General features: G+C 41.3%; 1 protein-coding gene across 1 annotated transcript; it reads left to right on the top strand.

Annotated features, from left to right (window-relative positions):
• Positions 1 to 2,012: 2,012 nt before the first annotated feature.
• On the top strand, positions 2,013 to 16,291 carry mxra5a (matrix-remodelling associated 5a). The gene is made up of 8 exons (XM_046060903.1): positions 2,013 to 2,230; positions 2,509 to 2,738; positions 2,908 to 3,037; positions 3,687 to 4,077; positions 4,255 to 8,223; positions 10,389 to 11,307; positions 11,406 to 11,732; positions 13,162 to 16,291. The coding sequence occupies exons 2-8, from the start codon at positions 2,554 to 2,556 to the stop codon at positions 14,750 to 14,752; spliced, it is 7,512 nt and encodes a 2,503-aa protein (XP_045916859.1). The 5' UTR covers positions 2,013 to 2,230; positions 2,509 to 2,553; the 3' UTR covers positions 14,753 to 16,291.
• Positions 16,292 to 23,358: the final 7,067 nt, after the last annotated feature.

Below are 23,358 nucleotides of genomic sequence, written 5' to 3' on the forward strand. Positions count from 1 at the left end.
AGTTTAATATCTATGTGCAGAGTGTTTACAGAGCTCTATGAAACATTCATTCTTCAAATAAAATGATCTATGGTGTACTGATGTTGCATAGAGGCGCTCCTCAGGTGCTGCCGCAGGCCACATAGCTTCAGTGACCTTACGCCCATGTGGTTTTGGGGCATGTGTGCCATAGGCCAGCAGTGACATTGTGATGGATGGAGGCTCTCAGTACAGCAGCGGGACCTGGAGGCCCTCTACTAAGCGTCCCTCTGTCACGTTTGACCTCCATTTTCCTCCAACTTACACACTGTCACGCAGCAGCCGAAAGGCCCTTGGACGTCAGCACGTAAGTGATGGAGATTTCGAGAGAAGAGGAAGGAAGCTCAGGGGCCACAGCTAACATCACATGTATAGTGTTTCAAGACAACATCACCATAGATGATTCCACATTTCCAGCACATGATAAATAAAATCCCATTAAATCAGCTTTGGAATCAGTTTTGAGTTGATGTCAGACAGACATTCATGTTCCAGTTTCACAAAATGACACAGTAACAGACAGGCTGTCTGTATTTTCACCTGTTTTTTATGTGCGGCCTGTTGTTGTTGTGCCCTGCATGTCCGTATTTGTGTCTGTGCATGCTTTTTTCCAATGCCTCTGCGTCTAGTCACTGCATGCTGTGCACATGTGAGTCAGTGTTAATGAAAGGGCTTTGAAGTTTACCTTTAGCACTCAGCCTTTAGCAATCTCTGTACAGTCAGAGATGGAGAGAAGGGCAAACCCAGCAGTTTAACATCTTTAAGGCTGACATAACAGTTTAACGGTGAATTGAGTGTATGTCTTAACTAACTACAATCTATTGATATGATATTATTCATTCAATCATTATCTTCAAGTTAGTCTTTTTCTTAAAACATCTATTCAGCATGGCAGATGGCTGCAGATTACAGGATATGTGAATACATAGGGTTTTTGACTTTGGCTCAGTTTTTGTGAAAGTCTGCTATCAGTAAAAGCTTTTGTTTAATTTGTTAATCTGATGATCTGTCTGTTTGACACATAGTCTTGTTTTCTGTTGCCCCTGGAAGTAGTGTCTCATAAGCAAGACTGGATTACAAACCAAATAGAGCATGCAACTGCCCATGGACCCCAGACTTCCAGGGGCCCTGAAAGCTCCAGGCTTACTGTGTGTCAACATCATTCATTTAATTAAACCAAATAATTATTTGGGAATATGCATCAGTGATGCACAATATCAACTGCCATGACAACGGCCTTAACACTCTACTGCATATTATTCTTCTCTGTGGCAACAGAGTCTTTTTGACCCTGAAACCCTCCCAGTTATAAATACTTTAATTTTTACATGTCACACATGACATGTTTTTGAATGAGGAGAGTAAGTGGGCAAAATGTGTGAATCGATAGTCTGAGGATAGAGGGTGCCATATGCTGTGAATGGTGATGGTAATGTGATAGTAAAGCTAGTTGAGGCAAAATTGTGATCAATGATGAAATCACTGTATCTTGTTGGAAAAAATAAAAGCTAGTGCATCAGTGTCTTAAGAAGCATACTTCTTCCTAAACTGTGATTTCCCATTTGTTTCCTCAAGGCAAAGTTATGCAGTTAGGGTACTTGTTAACTCAATGCCATTCTGATTGAGATGCATAACCATGTAGATGTACACCCCAGTCAATGATTTTGCTATTCTGCAACACATGGTCATTTTAAGGTCTACAAACATTTTTTTTTTTGACTGATTACAAGATCCAAAACTTAAAAAACAATAATGTAACATTTAATTTAATTTTAACACTTTCAGCGCTATACACTCAGCAGTGTACAGCTAAACAGCAAGAGTGTGTTTAGCTGTATTACAGTATCATTCTCTTAGTCAAGACCCACTTCTGTCCTCTTTCGTCCTCTCAAAATCTCCTGGCTCCTCCTGTTGCGCCTCCGCCGTGCGCGCTGGCGAAGCTCCTTCACTCGTTGCTTACTGGAGAGCCACAGAGCACACTGGCACTTCGGAGTTTAAACCAAACTTTTCCCCTAAGGATTTTACATTCTAATGTGTGTTCATTCTCTGCTCTGTGCAGCTCTTCCCAGTTTCTAACACCAGCGTTGTTTATTTTGTCTTAGACGTTTCTGTTTTTGTTCTATTTTTAATTCAACTGTGCGGTTTCCTGGCTTGATCCATGTGGAAATGGAATATGAGGAGGTCCCTAGAGAGAGACTATCAAGGTTTTGAGGTAAGAGCATCTATATTTCATTACAACGATTTGAGCTGAAGTAATGAAATATTTAGGAAGCAATTTGGCTGAAACCCCGCTCCAGTGCAATGTGCGTGATTTTCGAGTTTATCCATTCATGTGGAGATGGAGGCAGAGTCACCCACGAAACTTGACTGTCGTCGAGTGTCGGCTTTATCCCCTTGAAAATAGTTCTTAAAATGGATTAATGATAATAATAATAACTGCATGTGTGATGTCAACATTATAACTATAATAATAATATTATGTTATTGTAGTTATTACACGGACAGCTGCTGTAACTGCTCCTCTCCTGGATAAATATGGACCCTCCCGCCCTGTGCGTCCTTCAGACCCTGCTGGTGCTGATGATCTTGCCCCCTGTTGCCTGTGTCCCTTGCCCCCAGCCGTGCTCCTGCCCCCAGCCCACTGAGCTCCACTGCACCTTCCGCTCCCTCATTACCATCCCAGCTGCTGTATCTAAACAAGTGGAACGCATGAACCTGGGGTCAGTCCTTTTGGCATCCACAGCATTGACCTGCTATTTTACTATAGTGTCAGTGATTGGATTACACTGTTAATTCAGTAAAAGAAATGTATAATCTGGTCATGTAGGCCTACTGTTTCTCATGAATTGTGGTTTAATGGTTATAAGAGGCCCATTCTGGTTGGTTCAGGTTCAACAGCATTAATAAGATCACAGACAAATCACTGGCTGGTCTGAGGAAGCTGGAGGTTCTGATGGTCCATGGAAACGACATCCACAGTCTACCAGATCGAGTGTTCAGGGACCTTATTTCACTACAGGTACACCCACCATAAATATTTTACCAATGAATGAATGAATGAATGAATGAATGAATTAATGCCAGCTGTAGCTCAGGTTTGTCCTTGAGCAAGACACTAAACCCCAATGAGGATGAGGATATGAGCCTTTTGTAAGGTCCCATTTTGTATATTTTGTGCATTTGCATGTTCTGTTGATTCTTATGAGATTATGGTATTTCACAGTTTAGGTGGCCGGTAATTGCATTACTTACTTACCCCTTGGGAGTCTCCAAATCCAAAACCTTAAAAAACAGGATGTGACTCTGGCTCCATTTTTTTTCTAGGCTGACCAGATACAAATATGACATACACTGTGTGCACAATTATTAGGCAAGTGAGTATTTTGGCCATGTCATTATTCTAATCATTTTAGAAAATATTACAACCCTGATTTTCCCCCTGAAATCTGACTTTCACTGTTCCTACATGAAGCTTGTATTTAGTAAAATCATTAGATTAAATAGAAATATTCTAAATGTATTGTTGATCTCTCCCTGAAAAGCATATGTGTCTCATCTAAGGGAAATTTGGGATCTTATTTTTAAGATGGTGTAGCAGGGATAAAGAGGTTCATAATGTTATGATTACTAATAATGACTTTCATTGTCCTCATTCCTCGTTGGTTTAGATGTTGAAGATTAGCTACAACAAACTGAAGGAGATCAACAGACACACCCTCCAGGGTCTTTGGGCCTTGGCCAGGTTACACCTGGACCACAACCGACTGGAGTTCATCCACCCAGACACCTTCCAGGGCCTCACCTCCCTGCGGCTGCTGCAGCTGGAAGGCAATCGGCTTCAGCAGCTGCACCCAGCCACCTTCACCACCTTCACTTTGATGGGCCACTTCCACATCTCTACTCTGAGGCACCTCTACCTGTCAGACAACATGCTGATGTCACTGCCCTCCAGGCTGGTGGCTACCATGCCTCAGCTGGAGAACCTGTACCTCCATGGTAACCCGTGGACATGTGACTGCAACATGAGGTGGCTCCATGACTGGGATAAAACCTCACCAGGTTAGATGTACATTTCTGCATTGCAATTTTATTTAGACCTTTCTTTATTCTTGTGGTTATAAACAAGGGAACGGATACTTTAGTGTACGTCCGATGATTTATATATTGTACCAAACTAAAGATAATAATTGAAGACTGCTTCAAGGTCTTATTTGACAGTGTTGTAATTTTTTCCAGGTGTCTTAAAATGTAAAAAGGACAGGGCCCTTCCTGGTGGCCAACTGTGTCCCATGTGCTCCTCTCCCAGACACCTCCAGAGAGAAGAGCTCCAGGCTGTAGAGAACATGGTCTGCAGCAGCCCCATCATCACCTCTTCTCACAGGACTTCCCTACTTAATGATGTCGAGAGTGAGGTCTTATCCACAGAGGACTTCAGGGAACCGTTTGGAAACATCTCCCTGGGCCTGTCAGACGAACATGGGAATGAGGTGGATCTGAAATGTAGCATTGGTGAGCCAAGAGAGCTTACCAAGATCAACTGGGAGCAGATCAACCAGCTTCAGCTGGCCTCCAACATCACTTTGTCGGTGGATCTTGAATGCCCCGTTGATAGAGAAAAATATGAGCAACTGTGGCGGTTAATCGCTTACTATAGCAATGTGCCAGCCCACTTACAAAGGGGGATTATGCTCAGACAAGATCCTCATCCAACCTATGTGTACAGACAGGACTCTGAGAAGGATGCCCTGTACTACACAGGTGTTAAAGTTAATATCATGGCCCAGCCGGCATGGCTGATGCAGACATCTGCAGACCTTCAGCTGAACAGACTTCAATCATCAGCCAAGATGGTAAAATTGATCCTGAGCACGGACTTCTCAGAGACAGTAGAGGTGGAGCTGTTGCAGAGACATAGGAGAACATGGGTCATGACTGAGTCAACCAACATGACTCGTAAAGTGATGAGTGCTATCCTGGGGAGCCCGATTCAAATGTACTGTAACGTGCACAGTTCTGGTCAACCGGTAATCCACTGGATGCTGCCAGACGGCTCCAAGGTGAAGGCACCGCACAGCAGTCCAGACAACAGGGTGTCTGTGTCTAGTGATGGACGACTGGTCATTAAAGCTGTCAGCCACACAGACACAGGAATTTACTACTGCATTGCCAAGCTTCACGGAGACCTTGCTGTTCTGCCATTCCATCTGACAGTGCAGGAATCCTCTAGCCCTCCCCCAGGGGAAGACACCACTGATACACCTATAGAGGGATTTGCAGGGAACCCCATTTCAGTACCTTGCGCAGCCTCTGGTTCCCCTGATGCTGAAATTAACTGGATTCTACCAAGCAACAACATAGTTAGTTTCCAAGCCAACTCATCCAGAGCTTTGGTCTATTCCAACGGCACTCTACATATCCCACAGACTCAGTTATTGGACAGTGGTCATTATAAATGCATCGCCATAAATCAACACGGTGTGGATACGCTGGCTACAAAAATCACTCTCGTCAGGAGCAAAGGGCTGATAAGGCCTTTGAGGAAGTTTCCTGCAAGACCTCAGTCAGCCTCAGGGGTCAACGCTCAGATTAAAGTTCCCGCAAAGGATACAGAGGAAGCATCAGGAGACATTGAGGTTACTCAGGTGAGGACTCCAGTGAGCCGCTTGGATCCTTTGAGAAGGAGAATTCCAGCAGGTGTGGTCCCAGGCAGGAGAGGTGTCCATCCATCGAGAAATATTTGGCGGAGGCCAGCAGTGGTTCGAAAACCAACAGGATCACGTGTTGAAGACATGAAAAATATAGTTGAAAGCAGGAGAAAGATTAATATGTCAAAGAGTAAAATAGACCCAGAGAAATGGGCTGATATTTTGGCTAAGATTAGGGAAAGAAATACTCAGAATACTGTGACACCACTCCCAGGTCAGTATACGACAGAGAGGAAACTTACAAAGCAGATAACACAGTCACAAGAAACTATTGAGGGATCATCGGATGGTTTGACTGTGCAGGAAAAAGAGGGCCAGGATTACTTCACAACACCATACAATCCAGTACAACATACACAAACGAAAACTCATACACAAGGCCAAAGCACACACGAAACATCTAATACCTACACTGCACATAATGCACATCAGCAAACACACAGCATACATGCTACTGCAGAGCCACACACAATACAGAGTACATACAGTGTACCACACACAAGCCGTGATATGAACTTGGATCTATCCACAACTTCAAACAGCGTATTTTTCCTCGCACAGACTACATCTGTTCCTCTACAGGCTGTCACTTTCTGGCAGGCTAGCACAAACACTGCAAGCAGCAGCAGTACATTTTCTCTACAAGAGAACCTTAGTACAAATACAGATGTTGATAGAGTCAAAACAGCTGATTTGTCCAAGGCATTGGAGAGGAGCAAGAATATGGATAGACCAAATGTTGTTGCCAGCTCTAATAATGGCAGAGAACTCTTTTCAAGTGGAAGTCAAATTATCCCTTTGGTCAACCCAAATGAATCAGAGACAAGCCAAAAGGAAAATGGAAAATATCTTAGTGAGACTGCAACAACGTCACAGTTGCATACTCAGCCAAAGGACACAGTAAATGATCTGCAATCTCAATCAGTGCTCACAATAGCATCTCCAACAACTACACTTGTACCCACCACTACAAGAAAGATGGGGTCTGGAAGGCAATCGCTGCAGAGCCAACGACAACCTTACTCTAGGAGAAGGAATGGGGCTGGTCGGAGAAAACAGACAAGAAGGAAACAAAAGCTGAATAAACTCACCAAGTTTATAGCCACCACACCTACAAATGCTCCCCTAGCAACAGCAAGGACCACTGCCTCCACACAGCTAAAAATAGAACCATTAGAAGTTACAACAGCCAATTTCAATACCACTGTTCCATTCAGTGGCAGCCAAGCAGCGTCATCAGGCAGACTGAGTCATGAAGAAAGCACAGTTTCAAGGCATGACGGCGAGGCAGCCACCAAACTCTTTTCACTACCAGCTTCTCCCCACGAAACAAACAACAGTCTTCAACCCCAGGCCAAACCACTATTCAAAAGCACATCAGCGGCACTGTCATTTCCAACAGCCTTTCCAGGAGTGGGTCACGGAAGGACGAGTTCTCAGACAACCTTAGGAATCTCAGAGAGTGCATCTCCACCAGAGCACTTGGATATACTCACATCAACCACTCAGCAGGGGTTTACAGGCAGCTCTCATCTACCTGTTAAGCCCTTAGAGGAGAAACAAAAGGTGACAGGAGACCTTGGACCTGCGCCACCCTCTGACAATTCTTCTAGGAATTTTCACGCAGTAATACAAGTTCAAGAAGATGTCAGGCCAAATCAATCTGGCCATGAATATACAACCACTGAAAAGAGTGGAAAGATGCTTTTGAGAGAAACTGGCATGTGTTTTTCTCAACTGCCATCCACATCCACCTCAGCTGCTTCCTTGATCGAACATCAAATCAAGACAACCTCTGAATACACTTCAAGTGGCTTAATCACGACACAGAGCATGCCTTTTGATTTAGACACAGAAGAGGTTACCACAAAGAAACCAACAGTACCTAAAAGATCGTATTATAGTTTTCATCAAAATAAAACCAGTGAGTCAGAGTTATATCGACATTCCTCAAGGCCTACTACTGTGACCCCAACGGGAGTGGCGCCACATGTCACACTACACAAAACGTCTTCTACTGTAGCTAAGAGCCCTTCACTCAGGGCCACCACTCAGGAGGCTCCCAGGATCACCAATATTCCAGACAACAAGAGTCAAGACCAACAAATCCAACCCATCACCACATCAGATCCTAGAACAGCAGACATCCATACTGTAACCCACTCAACTGACCACAAACTGGATGTATTTATCAGTACAAATCCATCTTTGCCAGCCCTAAAATTTACTAGAGAGCAGACAACTGAGCAGACGGCCACCCCTGCCCCAACAATGGCTGCAGTCCAAACTAATCCATTCAGAGACGGACTGCTAACAAGCACTCAGGATGTGTCCAGAAAGCACCAGCTACCTGGACAAGGATCTATTCCAAGAGGAAAGGCAAAGATAACTAAGCGTAATTTCCACACTTTCACTGTGAAAGCTGAAACAGATGCTCAGCTTCCCTGTGAGGCTGTGGGTGAGCCAATGCCCTTCCTGTCATGGACTAAAGTTGCCAGCGGTATGTATGACTAAACCTCATAACTCAGCTTTACGTTAATTTTCAGGTTAGTCTTGGCACTTCCTTCTTTACAAAAAGTATGGAAAATGAAAATAATTATTAAATCAATGTAATCGCATAGTGTGTAAGACCCCAGAATTTATTATTATTATTTTTATTATTATTATTGTTGTTGTTGTTGTTGTTGTTGTTGTTGTTGTTATACAAAGTCAACTTAGATATTAAATAACTCAGCTTTAAGAATAAAATCCATAGCAATACATGAGTCCAGCCAAATTATTAAATCCTACTTGCTAATGCAAAAAAGGTCAGCTCCATCACAGTTACATTGCTCCACAGCTCAATAATCAGGATGGTAAGGAAGTCCCAAGGTTTCATTACCAAGAAGATCACTTTTAATAAACGCTTTAGCCTCGATAGGATCTTGAAAAGAGTCCTCCTTCCCTGCAATATCCTCTGTCTAATAATTAGCCAAAGAGAAAGTATTGCCCGAAGCATGCATTTCTCCAAATGCTACCCATTTCTTCACCAGCTCAGCAGTGAGGTCCAGGAAAATTGAAACACGGTTACTGAGTATTGCAATAGGTTTAAGCAGCTGGTTCTCCTTTTTCGGGTGTGGTTTTTCAAGTTTTACAGGCCCTCAAGGATGGATTAATCATCCAGTTTCAGATCTTGTAGTAACTGGCCAACAAAGTGTGTTGGCTGTAGTCCTCAGATATACCAATATTGTGGATGTTATTTTGCCTCTGTCTGCCTTTAAGGTCTTACACTTATCTTGCAAGTTGGTAACATCAGCTGAGAGTTTACTTATCTTATTAGTCAGATCCAAGACAATCTCATTGCAAAACACTTCTGTCTTTTCAAGCTACGTCTGACGACTTACCAAAAAGGTGCAATGGCAGCTGTCCTTTCTCCTGTGAGTGCTTTATTGTCCTCCTTTAGAGACACTGGCACAAAATCAATGTTACAGAAAATGTTGGGTTGAGGCTCAGTTGCTTCATTCAGTCCTTTTACTGTTTAAGTTCTTTTGATTTTGCTGGTTGTTCTAGTAACAGGTATTCTTAGTGTAAAAAACAGTAGCATTCTGTAGCCAAAGTGGTGAGGGCACAGTCTGATTTAGCTTGATTAGCTGTAAGAATAAAAAAGGGTTTCCTTTTCTGAATCTAGCTGATGTGACACAGCAGACTGCAAGTCTAGAAGAAAATACATTGACACTTTACAAATGCTGATACAACCGTATCCATTGACTTTATGAACACACAAAAAAATTAAAAATTAAAGTGCAGGTAGCTGCTGTCTTCGATGTATTTTAGCTGCATGTGAAAAAATATAATTTTAGATGACCAAAAATACCAGATATGTTTGCACATATATTACATTGTGGAATGTCTGTCAAATTTGCAATTATTATTGTTCAATATCGTTAGACATTCATCATCAGTGAAGATACTGTATGTTTTCCGTATATTCATGATATGTGTAAAGTACAGCACAATTCAGAATGGATGAGAATGATAAGATGTGACACAGGCCTTCAGGCCACATTATTATTAAATGGAGGAAGCCAGGCTACATTATGCAAATATTAAATAATACAGAATTTCACAGTGTGACAGCTTAAGATAGAATTACATGGGATCCTCATTTATACACCGTTCCATATAGCAAACTAGATTCCAAGAGAATTAGTAACAAATATAGTAAACAGCAGAGTATAAATTAATAACATTATGTATTAGATGCACCATATTTGTTATAGACAAAACAATAAATTAAAACAAGCCCCTATATTATTTTTCAAAACTTTAAAGGTAGGAGACTATTTTCCACATTATAATATGACAACTGTGTAGTGACCAAGAAATATATTGCCTGATATTAGTATTGTTTTAATACTGCATAACCCCAAATTATGTTATGTGCTAAGACTTTTAGCATTTTTTTTCCTGCAGTATCTGTACAAAGCAACTCTCCAAAGGCACTCTCCTTTCTGCATTGGCACTGGACATAAATTGCGACCTGTGAAATCGTCCAATATGAACTGAATGCCAAGGATAACTGGGTTGATCAAAACATGATGTATTTTAGTACAATATGCTAATTTATGAAAACATTGTGTTTGTTTCATTGTGACATTGGAAATGTCTCTCTTTCCATTCATACAGGGGCAAGTATTGCTCGGAATACCCGGGTCCAGAGGTTTGAGGTCCATCCAAATGGTACATTAATCATCAGGAACACACAGCCCATGGATGAGGGCCAGTACCTGTGCACGGTCCAGAACCAGTATGGCACAGACAAAATGGTAATCAGCCTTGTGGTACTGTCTCAGCAACCACGGGTCCTTCAACCTCGGCACAGAGACATCACTGTGCATCTAGGTGGCAAAGTCGCTTTAGAGTGTAAAGTGGAGGGGCACCCTACGCCTCAAGTCACATGGGTACTCCCTAACCATGTCCACATGACTACTGCCGCACTTAGTGTTGTCGCTCAGCAGCGTGTGGACATCTTGAATAATGGGACCCTCCAGCTCAGCCAGGCCACTTACACAGACAGAGGGATTTATAAGTGCATTGGCAGCAGCGCAGCCGGAAGCGACACAGTTTCAGTCCGCCTTTATGTCTCAGCATTGCCACCTGTCATTCAGCAGACACAAAATGAGAACATCACCCTCTCTGAGGGCAGCACTGCCTACATCCACTGCACTGCCACAGGTGACCCTCAGCCTGTCATCCGCTGGATCACACCTGATGGCATACAGCACACTGCTTCCCAGTTTGTTACTGGACGCAACCTCATAGTCTTCCCCAATGGGACCCTCTACATACAGGGACTGGGCCCAGGAAATGCTGGGAGATATGAGTGCTCGGCCAGTAACGCAGTGGCATCCAGCAAGAGAACAGTGATCTTGAGCATAAAGCGGAATCCATCCTCTGGCAAGGCCAGTATCACCTCATCTTCCCCCCAGAAAACAGATGTGATCTATGGGGGGAAGCTGCTGCTCAACTGTGTGGCAACAGGAGAGCCAGTGCCCCGGATCATCTGGAGGACGCCCTCTAAGAAGCTGGTGGATGCTCAGTACAGGTAACAAACACACAAGCTAATTCATAATTTTTCTACATCCTTAATAAATGTCTATATTTAATGTCCTCTGAATGCTATTGTTTTTATTATCTTTGCAGTTTTGACACCAGAATCAAGGTGTTCCCGAATGGCACTATAACCGTTCATTCTGTGACTGACAAGGACAAGGGAGACTACCTGTGTGTGGCACGTAACAAGATGGGCGATGACTACGTTCTGCTGCAGGTCAATGTGCTGACCAGGCCGGCCAAGATCGAGCAGAAGCAGCAGCGATCCAGTCAGGAAGTGGTGTACGGTGGAGACCTGAAGGTGGACTGTGTGGCCTCTGGTCTCCCCAACCCTGAGATCAGCTGGGCACTGCCGGATGGCACCATGGTCAACCCTGTCAAACAAAGAGACAGTGTCCGCATGGGGCGTAGTCGCAGGTAAGATACCTCCATTAGTCTGTATCCCAAAAGGAGTTCGACTTAGTCTGCCTCTCTTTGAGCTACCTGGCTAACATTGGATTTAACCTCTTAAAATCAATTCTTGCCCTTTCCCCATTAATTAGCTTTAAGGGTGGAAATCTTCATATTCCACACTCTGTACCAGTGTCATACATATACACTCAGTTGCCAGTTTATTAGGTCACCTATGCTGAAACTAATGCAGTCTGGTTCAACTTTATGCTAATTCTAGAGACTGTAGCTTGTAGTGCTTTTGAATTATATTGTGTTTACTAAGGGTTGTATCTAATATTTTGTTCACCCCTTATTTCACTCATAGTAAACTCTGAACTGAACCTTAACCTTTTATCTCACTTCTTTATACCCTTACATTACACATGTATCAAATCAAGGATAACAGTATAATTTTGTTAAATAAAATCCCCTAATTTCTGCCTAACAGTGCTATTAAAAAGAAAGAAAAAAATATTTGCTTCAAAATGTAAGTAATCAAACTTTCACCGTTGATACTTTTGTCACCATCTAAATGTATACAGGAATTCTTACACACATCCCCAATCTCTGATTCTGAATCAAACTTGAATGACTGAACTGAATGAATGAAAGAGGATTTATGAGAATTTCTCAAAATTCCGTCTGTCTTACATTGATCTGACGCTTTTATCCAAAGCGACTTACAATTGCTATACATGTCAGAGGTCGCATGCCTCTGGAACAACTAGGGGTTAAGTGTCTTTCTCAGGGACACAATGGTGGATCTCTCACAGTGGGAATTGAACCCAGGTCTCCCACACCAAAGGCAAGCATCTTATCTATGCGCCATCACCACCCCACTTAACATTTGCATTGTGTGTAGCCTGTCTTTAGCTTTGCTAGTCTGTCTTATTTAACAGTAACCTGCAATTAATCAATTAAGACATTTAAAGATTCATTGGAAATTCCCATATGTCCATTATCAACAACTCTCTGACTGTGCTATAGTGGCAGCTCACCACCTTATGAAAACTTGTCAGGCTATTAAGGTTGGGTAGCCAAACATGTTTCTTTCTGACACATAATAGCTGACCACAGAGCATCTTTCTCAAAAACAACTTGAAGATAAATACAGAGCATACATTACTGGTATGCAAAGATATTCACTAACAGCTTTCATTCATCCGGACAATTTACAAAAAGGAACATGACATTTCATTGTATTTGTGCTGAGTATTCTCTTCTCAGTAGGAAAATAGCTACATTTGTCAGTCATAATGTATGATTTCCAAATATTAACAAAAACATAATTGCTTCTATAAAGGTTCTATTTCATTCCATTAATGCATAATAATTCAAAAGCTGACAGCTACAGTCATCATAGTGTAACAATCAGTATTCTTCTCCGTCCTTTTCCTTTCTGACCTGTACATAGGTATGTGGTGTTTGATAATGGGACACTGTACTTCAACGATGTTGGCATGCCAGAAGAAGGTGACTACACCTGCTACGCCGAGAACCAACTTGGCAAAGATGAAATGAAGGTTAGAGTCAAGGTCAAGGTTGCAACTTCCCCACCACAAATCCAGGATAAAGACCAAAAGATTGTCAGGGTTATCTATGGTGAGACTGTTACACTGAGATGTAACGCCAAAGGGGATCCAATGCCAGCCATCACATGGATATCCCCTACAAACAGACTGATCTCGCCAGCTTTAGACAAACACCAGGTCCTGGATGATGGGACATTGGTGGTTCAAAAGGTCCAACGTTTTGATGGAGGTAACTACACTTGCATGGCCAGGAACAATGCAGGACAAGACCACAAAGTCATCAGGATAGAGGTCCTGGTAACATCTCCAATGATCAACGGCTTAAGAGGAACTGCCAACACCATCAAGGTGACTGCAGTCCAGGATCAGCGGAAGTTGGTGGACTGTGTGGCAAAGGGAACCCCCACTCCTCGCATCATGTGGGTTCTACCAGGAAATGTGATCCTTCCTGCACCATACTACAGCAATAAAATGACAGTTCACCAAAATGGTACCTTGGAAATCCAATCACTTAAGAGGACAGACTCTGGGCAGCTGGCTTGTATTGCTCGTAATGAAGGAGGGGAGGTCAGGCTGGTGGTTAACTTGGATGTGAAAGAAGTTGTCGAGAGGCCACAAATTAGAGGTCCCAAAACAGATAGCTTGTCGCTAACTGTGGGGAATGCCATGATGTTGAATTGTTCCTTTGAGGGCTCAACACTACCCCATGTCACTTGGATCTTACCCAACGGTACACCTTTGCATAGTGGTGCTCGGTTTTCAAAATTTTTGCACCAGCCTGATGGCTCTTTGATCATTAGCAACCCTTCTGTTGCTGAAGCTGGTATGTACCGCTGTCTGGGGTATAATTCTCGCGGGCTTGTGGAGCGTACAATCACATTGTCCCCCGGTAGAAAGCCAGAGATCAACAACAAATACAACTCTCCTGTCAGTGTCATGAATGGGGAAAGAATTTTGCTAAATTGTCTAACCAGTGGTGAACCCCTCAGACTAACATGGACATTACCCAGTGGGGTTGTCCTCAACCGGCCACAAATAGCTGGACGATATGCTGTACTTCCCAATGGGACGCTTGCCATCCAACAAGTATCAGTCTATGACAGGGGGTCCTACATTTGCAGAGCTGCAAATGAGTATGGCAGCTCTAAGCTTTCTGTATCGGTAATTGTGATTGCATACCCACCTCGAATTACCAACGGCCCTCCCTCTGTAACTTACGCCAAACATGGAGTTGCTGTTCAGTTGAACTGTGTAGCAACTGGCATCCCTAGAGTGGAGGTAGCATGGGAAACACCTGATAAAACCCGCTTGGCTGTCATTGCGCAGCCGCGCCTTTTTGGAAACAAATACCTCCATCCGCAAGGTTCCCTGATCATCCAGAACCCGACACAAAGAGATGCTGGGGTCTACCGATGCACAGCTAGGAATGTCATTGGCATAGACTCTAAATCCACATTTCTCAATGTGTTCTGAAGGATTTCGCTATTCATCATGGTCCATTTTCATACTGTATGCCCAAGCAACTGCCTAGTTAAAAGCAGCTAATGTTTTTAATGATCAAAATGTTGTAAAAACTGCTGTCACAATGATGAAATAATGAGTTAATTAAATCCTGCAAATCTGTGCTTATCTGCTCTTCCTTCATATGGGCTGTAATTTAATAACTTCAGTGTAGACTAAATAAAATTTCAAGTTATATGTGGTAAGATACATGTTGGACCAAGGACTATAGTAAATGAACCAAAACAGTTCCCTTCTATGCTTCTAAGTTTAGGAGTTGTGGAAAAAATGGCCACATGATGGCAACTTACCAAAACTCAGTTCCTCCTTTGCCACTTTTTCCCACTCACAAAGCTAAGTGGTTTTCAGTAGTTTTGGATATCCCTTGCTAACAGACAAACTGGACCAAAAACAGAGAGTCTTTGCATCGTAGCATCGTCAGCTGTACATGCACCTTTGCTTTGATGACGTAGCACAGTTGCTTCAATGACAACAATGACGATGATTGATGATTATGTCAAGCTGTAATGAATTGCAAAACGTCTATATTTTCTAACTTGGATCTATTGTTTAACTTAATAAGAAAATTTACTGAAAATGTAAAATGTTGCCTTTTGTCTTTTACTGAATTTGAGTAATCATTGGTATCTTGTGCCTTTCAGAAATGTCCATCTTACAAGTTTTTCTCAGCCGCTTTATGAACATTTCTCAGATCAGAATTGAAATTCTCAAAACTACTTGTTCATCCTCCACATCATCTTGTCACATCATAAAATCAATTTCTCATCGGTTTGAACAAATTGTAAATGATTTGACATATTGATGCAAATGATTATGTACAATTTTCTGCTGTTTTCTACATTATCAATTGCTTATGTCATGCTGTTCACAATGTATTATACCGGTTCTCTGTTAAATTGACGTACCCCAAATACTTTGTACTGTTGAAATTGATATGCCCTATTAAAAAAGTGCAGCCTTGTGCATTTTCAATCATTGTCATCAAAACCTTAGCCATAGTGTACATCAGAAAATACTTACAGACTACATTGTTATATTGACAACTTGACTTAACATTTTGACTATCTTGTTCGTGAACAGTGACCAAAGGACTTGTCATTCTGATGGCACTGACATGTTCACTGACATAAAGATTTACTTTTGAAAGATAGACTAAGGATTTTAAGCAAGTTACAGGCTTTTGCAGGTAATCCACTGTGTAGTGCTATGATGTGTTTCAAGAAATGCACTTTGTGTTTTGCAAATGTGATGATTTAATTAATGTACCAAAGCGACTGAGAAAAACTGTAAGTATTTTCTCTGTGTTTCCATAACTGAGTCAGATATTTCAATAATAACTGTTTCCTGCTCTCAGCAGTCTTTGAATCTGCTTCCGAAAAATGCTGATGCAAGTTCAATGTCCTTATTTGTAAATTATTTGTCTTTGACAGACTGTGATGTATAGCAATTTGCCCATATTTTAATAAAAATATTTCCACCTGTTTCTACTAAGCTCAGAGTCAAAAGCAAAAACTTTTTTTTGCTGAAGCAGGGAAAGCAAAAGATTTGGTAAATGATGACTCAAGAATGTTTGCCACTGTACCATTAATGACATTCATAAGTGAAAATAACAGTTAATAACAATAACTTAGAAATAGGAACATTTGTCAAAAAACATGGATAGGAAACATACAGGAGTTTGTGACTTATATATTGTGACATATACTTTTTCACAATTAAAAAGTTGAATATAGTTTTTGTTCAGCTGACCTTAGAAAGCAAAGCACAGATACAAATCTGACAAAATACTCAACTTAGCATTTTGGATTAAGGAAATAGGTCACCATTACTCTCAAAGACTAGGCATTTCCAATCATTGCTGTGGGAATACAGCCGAAGTCTCGTCTTCCAGAGAGAAGAAACATCTGGAGCCATGAGGAAATCCCCCATTAGTTCAGCAGATTGGGCCTGAAAGAGTCACACTTTGAGAACTTTCAGTATCTGTGACTCTCTCTGTTAAACCTGGCATTAATCACAGTGACATTTATAACAGTCAGAGCACTGGGGTTAACCAGTGCTACACTGTAGTTCCGTCATCTAACCTCCACCCAAATGATCTTTAGCTTTCTTCTTACAGATGAAATCAACATCTTCCAACCTTAAAACTGATTAGAGTGCTGTGATGCATGTTTCCCCCCGTGGCTAAAGAAGCCTGACAGCTAAACTAGCTCAATTCTGTCATGACCTCCTCGCATTATAAAGCTGTCTGTTTGTGACCCAGAACCTGCTTGAATACAGTTTGGAAAAGCTCACATCTTATGCCCACCTGTTTGCTCTCATTACTGGAGGAAGACAGTCATCAGCATGAAGTAATGCAACGCTTTCGGATGTTTACGCCGTTCACATGCACAGTTACTTTCCTGTGCTTATCTGCTCTGATTTCAGATGGTCTATTACAGAATTTGACATCATAGGAAATTGAAAAAGAGTCACTGTTTAAGGGATTATTGCTAATCGAGGCATATCCTCTTCCTCTCAGATGCAACAAAATGAAGAGACGCTTCAGGGAGGGAGCCTACTATGATCTATGAAAGTCGAGATTTTGACATGGCACTGTAGCTGATTGACGAATCCAAGATTGTACAAGGGAGCTCTGGCTGTGGAGAATTTGTGTCCTACAGCAACACAATCGATACATCTGACCACCAAGGCACTTTGTGTCTGAGCAACAGATAAAATTAATTTGAAGAAAAGTTGCAAGGACTGCGCCATCAGAAGAAGACGGTGTAGATGTGGAGATTCCTTGGTAATGAAAGCAGCACTGAGCTGTGATGTTGACATTTTCATCGGACTCAGATTTAGAACTTTGAGCTAACAGTAAGTGTGCGTGTGTGATTTGCGAGTCTGTGCGTGAAGTATAATTCATCTGCAGTTGTTCACATTGTATGATGAAAAATGCCAGTTTACGGGGTATTACCTAATTTCATTGTCTTACTTGTGCTAATGCAAATGTAGGTTGACCCATGTGAGTTCGTTTTTTCAAAGTCGATGCTGCCTAAACTATGTTAGCACTATGCTGTGTTATTGTCACATTGAATGAAGACATGCAATTTAATTTAGCGCACAAAAGCGTCGGCTTGTTCCATTATCCAACTTGTACAAATAAAATTGAACAAGAAAGTCTAAAACCGGAAACAGAGACCGCTCACCTTCAAAGTAAAATGCCATCGTTTTTATGGTCAATTTAAGGATAGCTAAACTTAACAAATAAACAAATGGCTTAGCCTTAATATTGAACAAAATTCAGAATTGTCGTAGGGCCTATTCCTCCCACTTAATCAAATAACAACTGCAGATGAATTATACTTCACGCACGGACCTTTGTGACATCATTGTCAACGACGGCCATCCCTTAATGATTTTTCAAGTTCAAATAAAGGTCATATATAATATATATATTTCTCGTCGACAGTGTGTTCATTTGAGAGCTGTCTTCATGAAAGCTTTGGTTGATAGTAAATCATATGATCAGCAGTCTCAGTAAATAAGCTGCTAAACTGAAAAAGATGAAAATGTCGGGGCCTTGTTAGTATTTTGTGGTAGGCTCAGAAAATCTTCCTGACTGCTGAGAGTTCAGTCTATTTACATTCTACCAATCACATGAGAATTTCTGATTTCCAATGAGCCTTTGAAGAGCACCAAATACAGTATTGGCCTTTTAGTATTACTAGGACAGGATATCAAACCTCCAATACGTTTCAGTATCATCCAAAATATATCTGTAGCATCAAGTACTGAAAACTGATACTAAGTCTTGAGTGTTATGTGTTCTGTAATGAGACATTTCCTGATTTCTGATCGGGAAATCAGGAATCGCTTTGAGTTTGTCACTACAAGTGATTCCTTTCACATTACACAGTCATTTGATCCATTGTTGATGTAGAACTACTGATTAGAGCAGCAAAGACTGTACTCTGCTCTTGTACAGTGGCTTGTGTTCAGAACATTACTCACTGATGCACCAAGAGTTTAGTAGATTTTATTATTGAATAAATGGTTTTGTAGGAAAAAAATCATGGCTGTTCACCAAACTAAGATATGTACAGGCTCTGGTATTGAAACAATTATAAATGAAGTACAGAACTGTTTTTGTTTGGTATTGAGAAGTATAATGTAATGCAAGTATCTGCTGCGTCTTGCTCATAACTTTCTTCTGCACAGAGAAATGTGAGAAATGTTTTCTCTATACGTTAATTTGAATTCTGAGTAGCACACCATAACATCATTTATTTGCTCAGGACCCTTCAAATGCACATTGTAATATATTTTTATGCATTTTATATTGTTGGCCAAGGATTACTTCAGTCCTACAGCTCTGATTAAGAAGGAAACATTTATCATGTTTCTGTATTTTTTATCTTTGAATGTTGCTTTATGCTCTTGTGTTGGTCTTCATTATTTGCTAAAAAAGTTTCTAAGACAACATATTGAGACATTTTTGCACTATAATGCCCCAGGACAAATTCTCTTTCAGCTCTTTTGTTCTGATTGTGAAGGAATAGTGAGAAATCTGTTGATGCTTTGTGCTTTTTTTAAGAATCTTTCTGCTACCTCTGTTTATTAGAGCCTTAGAATTCCAACCTCACAAAGTTTGTTTCTTGAATATTAATGTGAATGCACTGTATTTCACCTGCTGTTTTGTTTCAAACCGTTAACACATACTCTGGTTCCAGCAGCTGTGCGGTGAACTTTGGATCATCTCCCACTCTGGAAATAGGTGTCTATGGGCAGATGTGAAGACCAACATGCTGCTGAATTATGTTTAATTTGTTCTAGACCACAGTCGCAGAAACACCAACAGAGAAATCCTCTTTCACAAGCTCAATGAAAAATGTAACCTAGCAAGTCAAGAGGTAACAAATTGACCTGGAATGTTCCTGAAGATGCATCTGTCCATTAAATTTCAGAGTGCAAAATTGTCTAATTGTGGGAATCTGGATTGGTTTGCGGCCCACTTTCAGTCGGCAGCCTGCCATTGCAAGGACAGACTCCACCCAGCTGCTCTGCCCCATCAGGAGTCTTGAAATGAGTGCAGACCTGAATCCCCTCCACAGCTGACTGTCATTACTCTTGCATTCCCCAATTAGCCTGATCGCAGAAATTGTGGCTCATTAGAATCCAGAGCCGCCAGTTGAACCGCTCATGTGACAGCTTCCACACATGATGAGTGGAGGAGGTGGTTCAAAGCAGTTAACCCAGAAACATATGGAGATACTTAGGATTCTCTGACAGTTATCACATTTCTTTTTCGTCCTCACCGTGTATCTGAAGGCACAGCATGGCTTAAATAACAGCTGTACCCTACACCTGCACACACACACGAATTCCCTGCTTCCTTTTTCTCTCCTCTCTCTCACACACACAGCCTCATCCACAATCATCCCCAAATCTCAAGCACTCCATAGAGTAGAAAGCTAGTGTACTCATCAAGCCCCAGAGGAGTTCCAGATGGGGACATTATCAGGACTATTTGTTCATCTAAACACACTAAAAGAGGTGGGAGAAAATACAGATAAACAAATGAAGCGGGAGACAGAGGCAACAACCCAGGAGCTTCACCATTCTAGACCGAACAGCGATCAGAGCTCCTGGTTATTTGATCAAGCATGCCATTCAGTTTCATCCTCCTTGAGACTTGCGTTGATGTGCCCGACAAAGGTGGAGTTTCTTGGAAGCACATTTGGGTGTCAATACAAATAGCCTGGGTCAGTATGGTGAAATTCTCTGTGGGCTCAGTGTGGTGTCCATGCTGGTTAAGTAAGTAACCAAGGCTCTCAGTTCTGGATTTAAAAATTTCATTCAAACAGCAGATTTTTGTTTTCTAACTTTTCTTTCTGATTGGGGCTCAGGAGGCTGATATTGCCGTTGGTTGATGACTTCAACTTTAGTGAGGAGAGTCTGCTAGAAACACTTTCTACCTTTTGTGTGTATTTTTTTACTGTAATTTGTATAACAGGCCATTTTTATTAGCCATGCTTGTGGTGGGGCTCCATGGGATCACAATGTCAGTTTATCTCGCGGTCGGTCCACAACTTTTGTCCTGACTGAAATATGTCACATTCTGCCATTTGTCCCCCTCTTCAACCACATTCCCTTTTCTTCAAAACCATGTATTACCATTCCATACCTGTCCACCAGATGCCCTCTGACTTTTTCACCAGACTCCCTCATTCACCTGCTCACGTGTTTTCAATTCCCCGCATTTGGGTCCCTCCCTGTCATTGTGAACATGTTTGCATGCTGACATTTGCATTTACCTCGAAGCACCAAAGTGCCTGAATACAGCTTCACAGAGCTGCTAGCATGGCTATAGTTAGAACATCTAGCTAATTAGCTTTTCTTAATAGCCATCGTAAGTGAGCTTCCCTTCTTCGGGGCTGTTAATTCACTTACTGCGGTACTTTAGTACTCACAAGTATTTATTTTATCAGCTAAGCTTGTTTTAAGATATTCATCTAGCTTAGAACAGCAGACCAACCAGTAGGCCTATCCAAAATGCATCTTTTTACTTAATAGCAAAAGCACAAGACTTCACAATATAGTTTTCTTTTGCTGTTTGTGACCCATGGTGCGATACAATTATCATTTAACATGCTCTCCTTTACTTCTCTTTGGCACCTGGTAATTTTTAAATACGAGTTGCAAAGCTGAAAGCAGAATATTGAAAAAATCTACCCTCAATAAAAGTCAATAATAAAGCACAGAAGGTTAATACTGTGTATATATGACTTTATCTTCTGTCGTATTGGCACACATAAGAATTGGTTAAAATTTTTACACAATGAGATCAGTTTACTTATATTAAATATAGATATTTCAGCCACTGCTGCATCAGTTTTGTCCGTTCTTTGTTTTAGTCTTTCTCTGATGAGTCCCCCAACTTTAAGTGGTTGTGCAATACCGCTGCAGTACCCCTTTAATGCACAACTGGTCACCAAGAATGCACCAGTCTTGTGCTGCCTGGCCACAATGTGGTTCTTTTCTGCGATCTCCTACAGATTATTTCTACTTCCAGAGCAGCTCTTTCTCTAAAACCAGTAAACAACCTACATTTATGTTTGCCCATTTTAAACTCATGTAGCCCACTTTATCTCATATGAGGCTCACAAGGACATATCGACTAGGAAGTGACCCAGATCCGAAATAATTTTTTATTTGTTGAAACATAAACCACCTGCGGAACACTTTGTGTGACATTTCTAATTGGTTCAAATCATATTACTGTGATCGTAACTTGTGATTTTGCATTTGAATATGTTGGACTGCCACATTGGTTAGTTAATATCAGTGTTTGTGTTGACACACTTTGTCAGTCCCTACATGTAATTACCACAATGAGGCTGACACAAATTACTTCTGCTAGTTGATTGGTCATATTTATGCTATATCACACACAACATGAATGCAGATAATCATTACTGGAATTGACTGCACAGATTCATTGACACTGCACCCGAGAGGAGTAAACTAAACTGTTGTGTATTTGCTATAATAAAACCTGCACACAATAGAGCTGCAAATAAAGATATCTGTTGTTGGTTAACCTAGGTGAGAAGCTGTCTTCTAAAAGCGTTATTCCAAGAATGTCAGCATCTGCAGGGACTAATCTCTTCCTTCCTTTTGCCTTTTCAGAGCTTAACGAATGACGTGGTCAAGGGAAACCAGCAGCATATCCCAGATCAGTTATTCTTGATGAATCGGAGTCAAGCAGGAGCTGCTCATCCAAGAGCATCGATGTGCCTGGTTGCTTTTCAAAGCAATCATCATAAGGCTTTTCACTGACAGCACAGCCCTGACATAAGCTCCCCTCCTGCCATTTGCTTTGTATTCACCATACTATCTTCCATTGCTGTGTCGATACATAATGGGAGGAATGCCTATGAAAATGACATGCACCATGTGCCCAGTGGATAAGCATCACACAGGATACTGTTGACTGCAGTCAGACATCTATTCCACTTGTTCTGTTGCCATGATGTAGAGAATTCTGATGAAAGAGTCACAGTGCCCCCTGGTGGGAAAGTTGGAAAAAGGAAGCTGCAATCTGCATGTGTGTGTACTGGGTGTTTATGTTTATCTAGGTTAACTCAAATGACACGAAGAAATTGGTGTTTGGTTTTACAAAAAGCATTTTTGACTGTTAAAAGAAAGAGAAAATACCACATGCTTGATTGTTAACATGGATACATTTTTACAGAGTAGAACATTCACAATTTGAAGATGTTGAATTATTAACATCAAGTAAATAATATAATATATAATATTGCTTTTGTAACGTAGTCTATCAAACAGGATAAGTGGTAATGCTTTATTTTATGAATTCTATAGATTAATTTAGTAGTAATTTCTTCCAAGTTTTGAGGAGTTGCTAACAGAGAGTTGATCTTGGCTCAGGAGGTAGAGCAAGCTGTCTCCTAATCAGACAGTGGTTTGATCCCCAGGCCCTCCAGTCTGCATGTTAAAGTGTTCTTGGGCAAGATACTGAATCTTGAATGCTCTAATGAGTGTGAGTAAGCAAT

The sequence above is a fragment of the Micropterus dolomieu genome, linkage group LG01 (genome assembly GCF_021292245.1).
Source record: "Micropterus dolomieu isolate WLL.071019.BEF.003 ecotype Adirondacks linkage group LG01, ASM2129224v1, whole genome shotgun sequence".
Lineage (NCBI taxonomy): Eukaryota > Metazoa > Chordata > Actinopteri > Centrarchiformes > Centrarchidae > Micropterus > Micropterus dolomieu.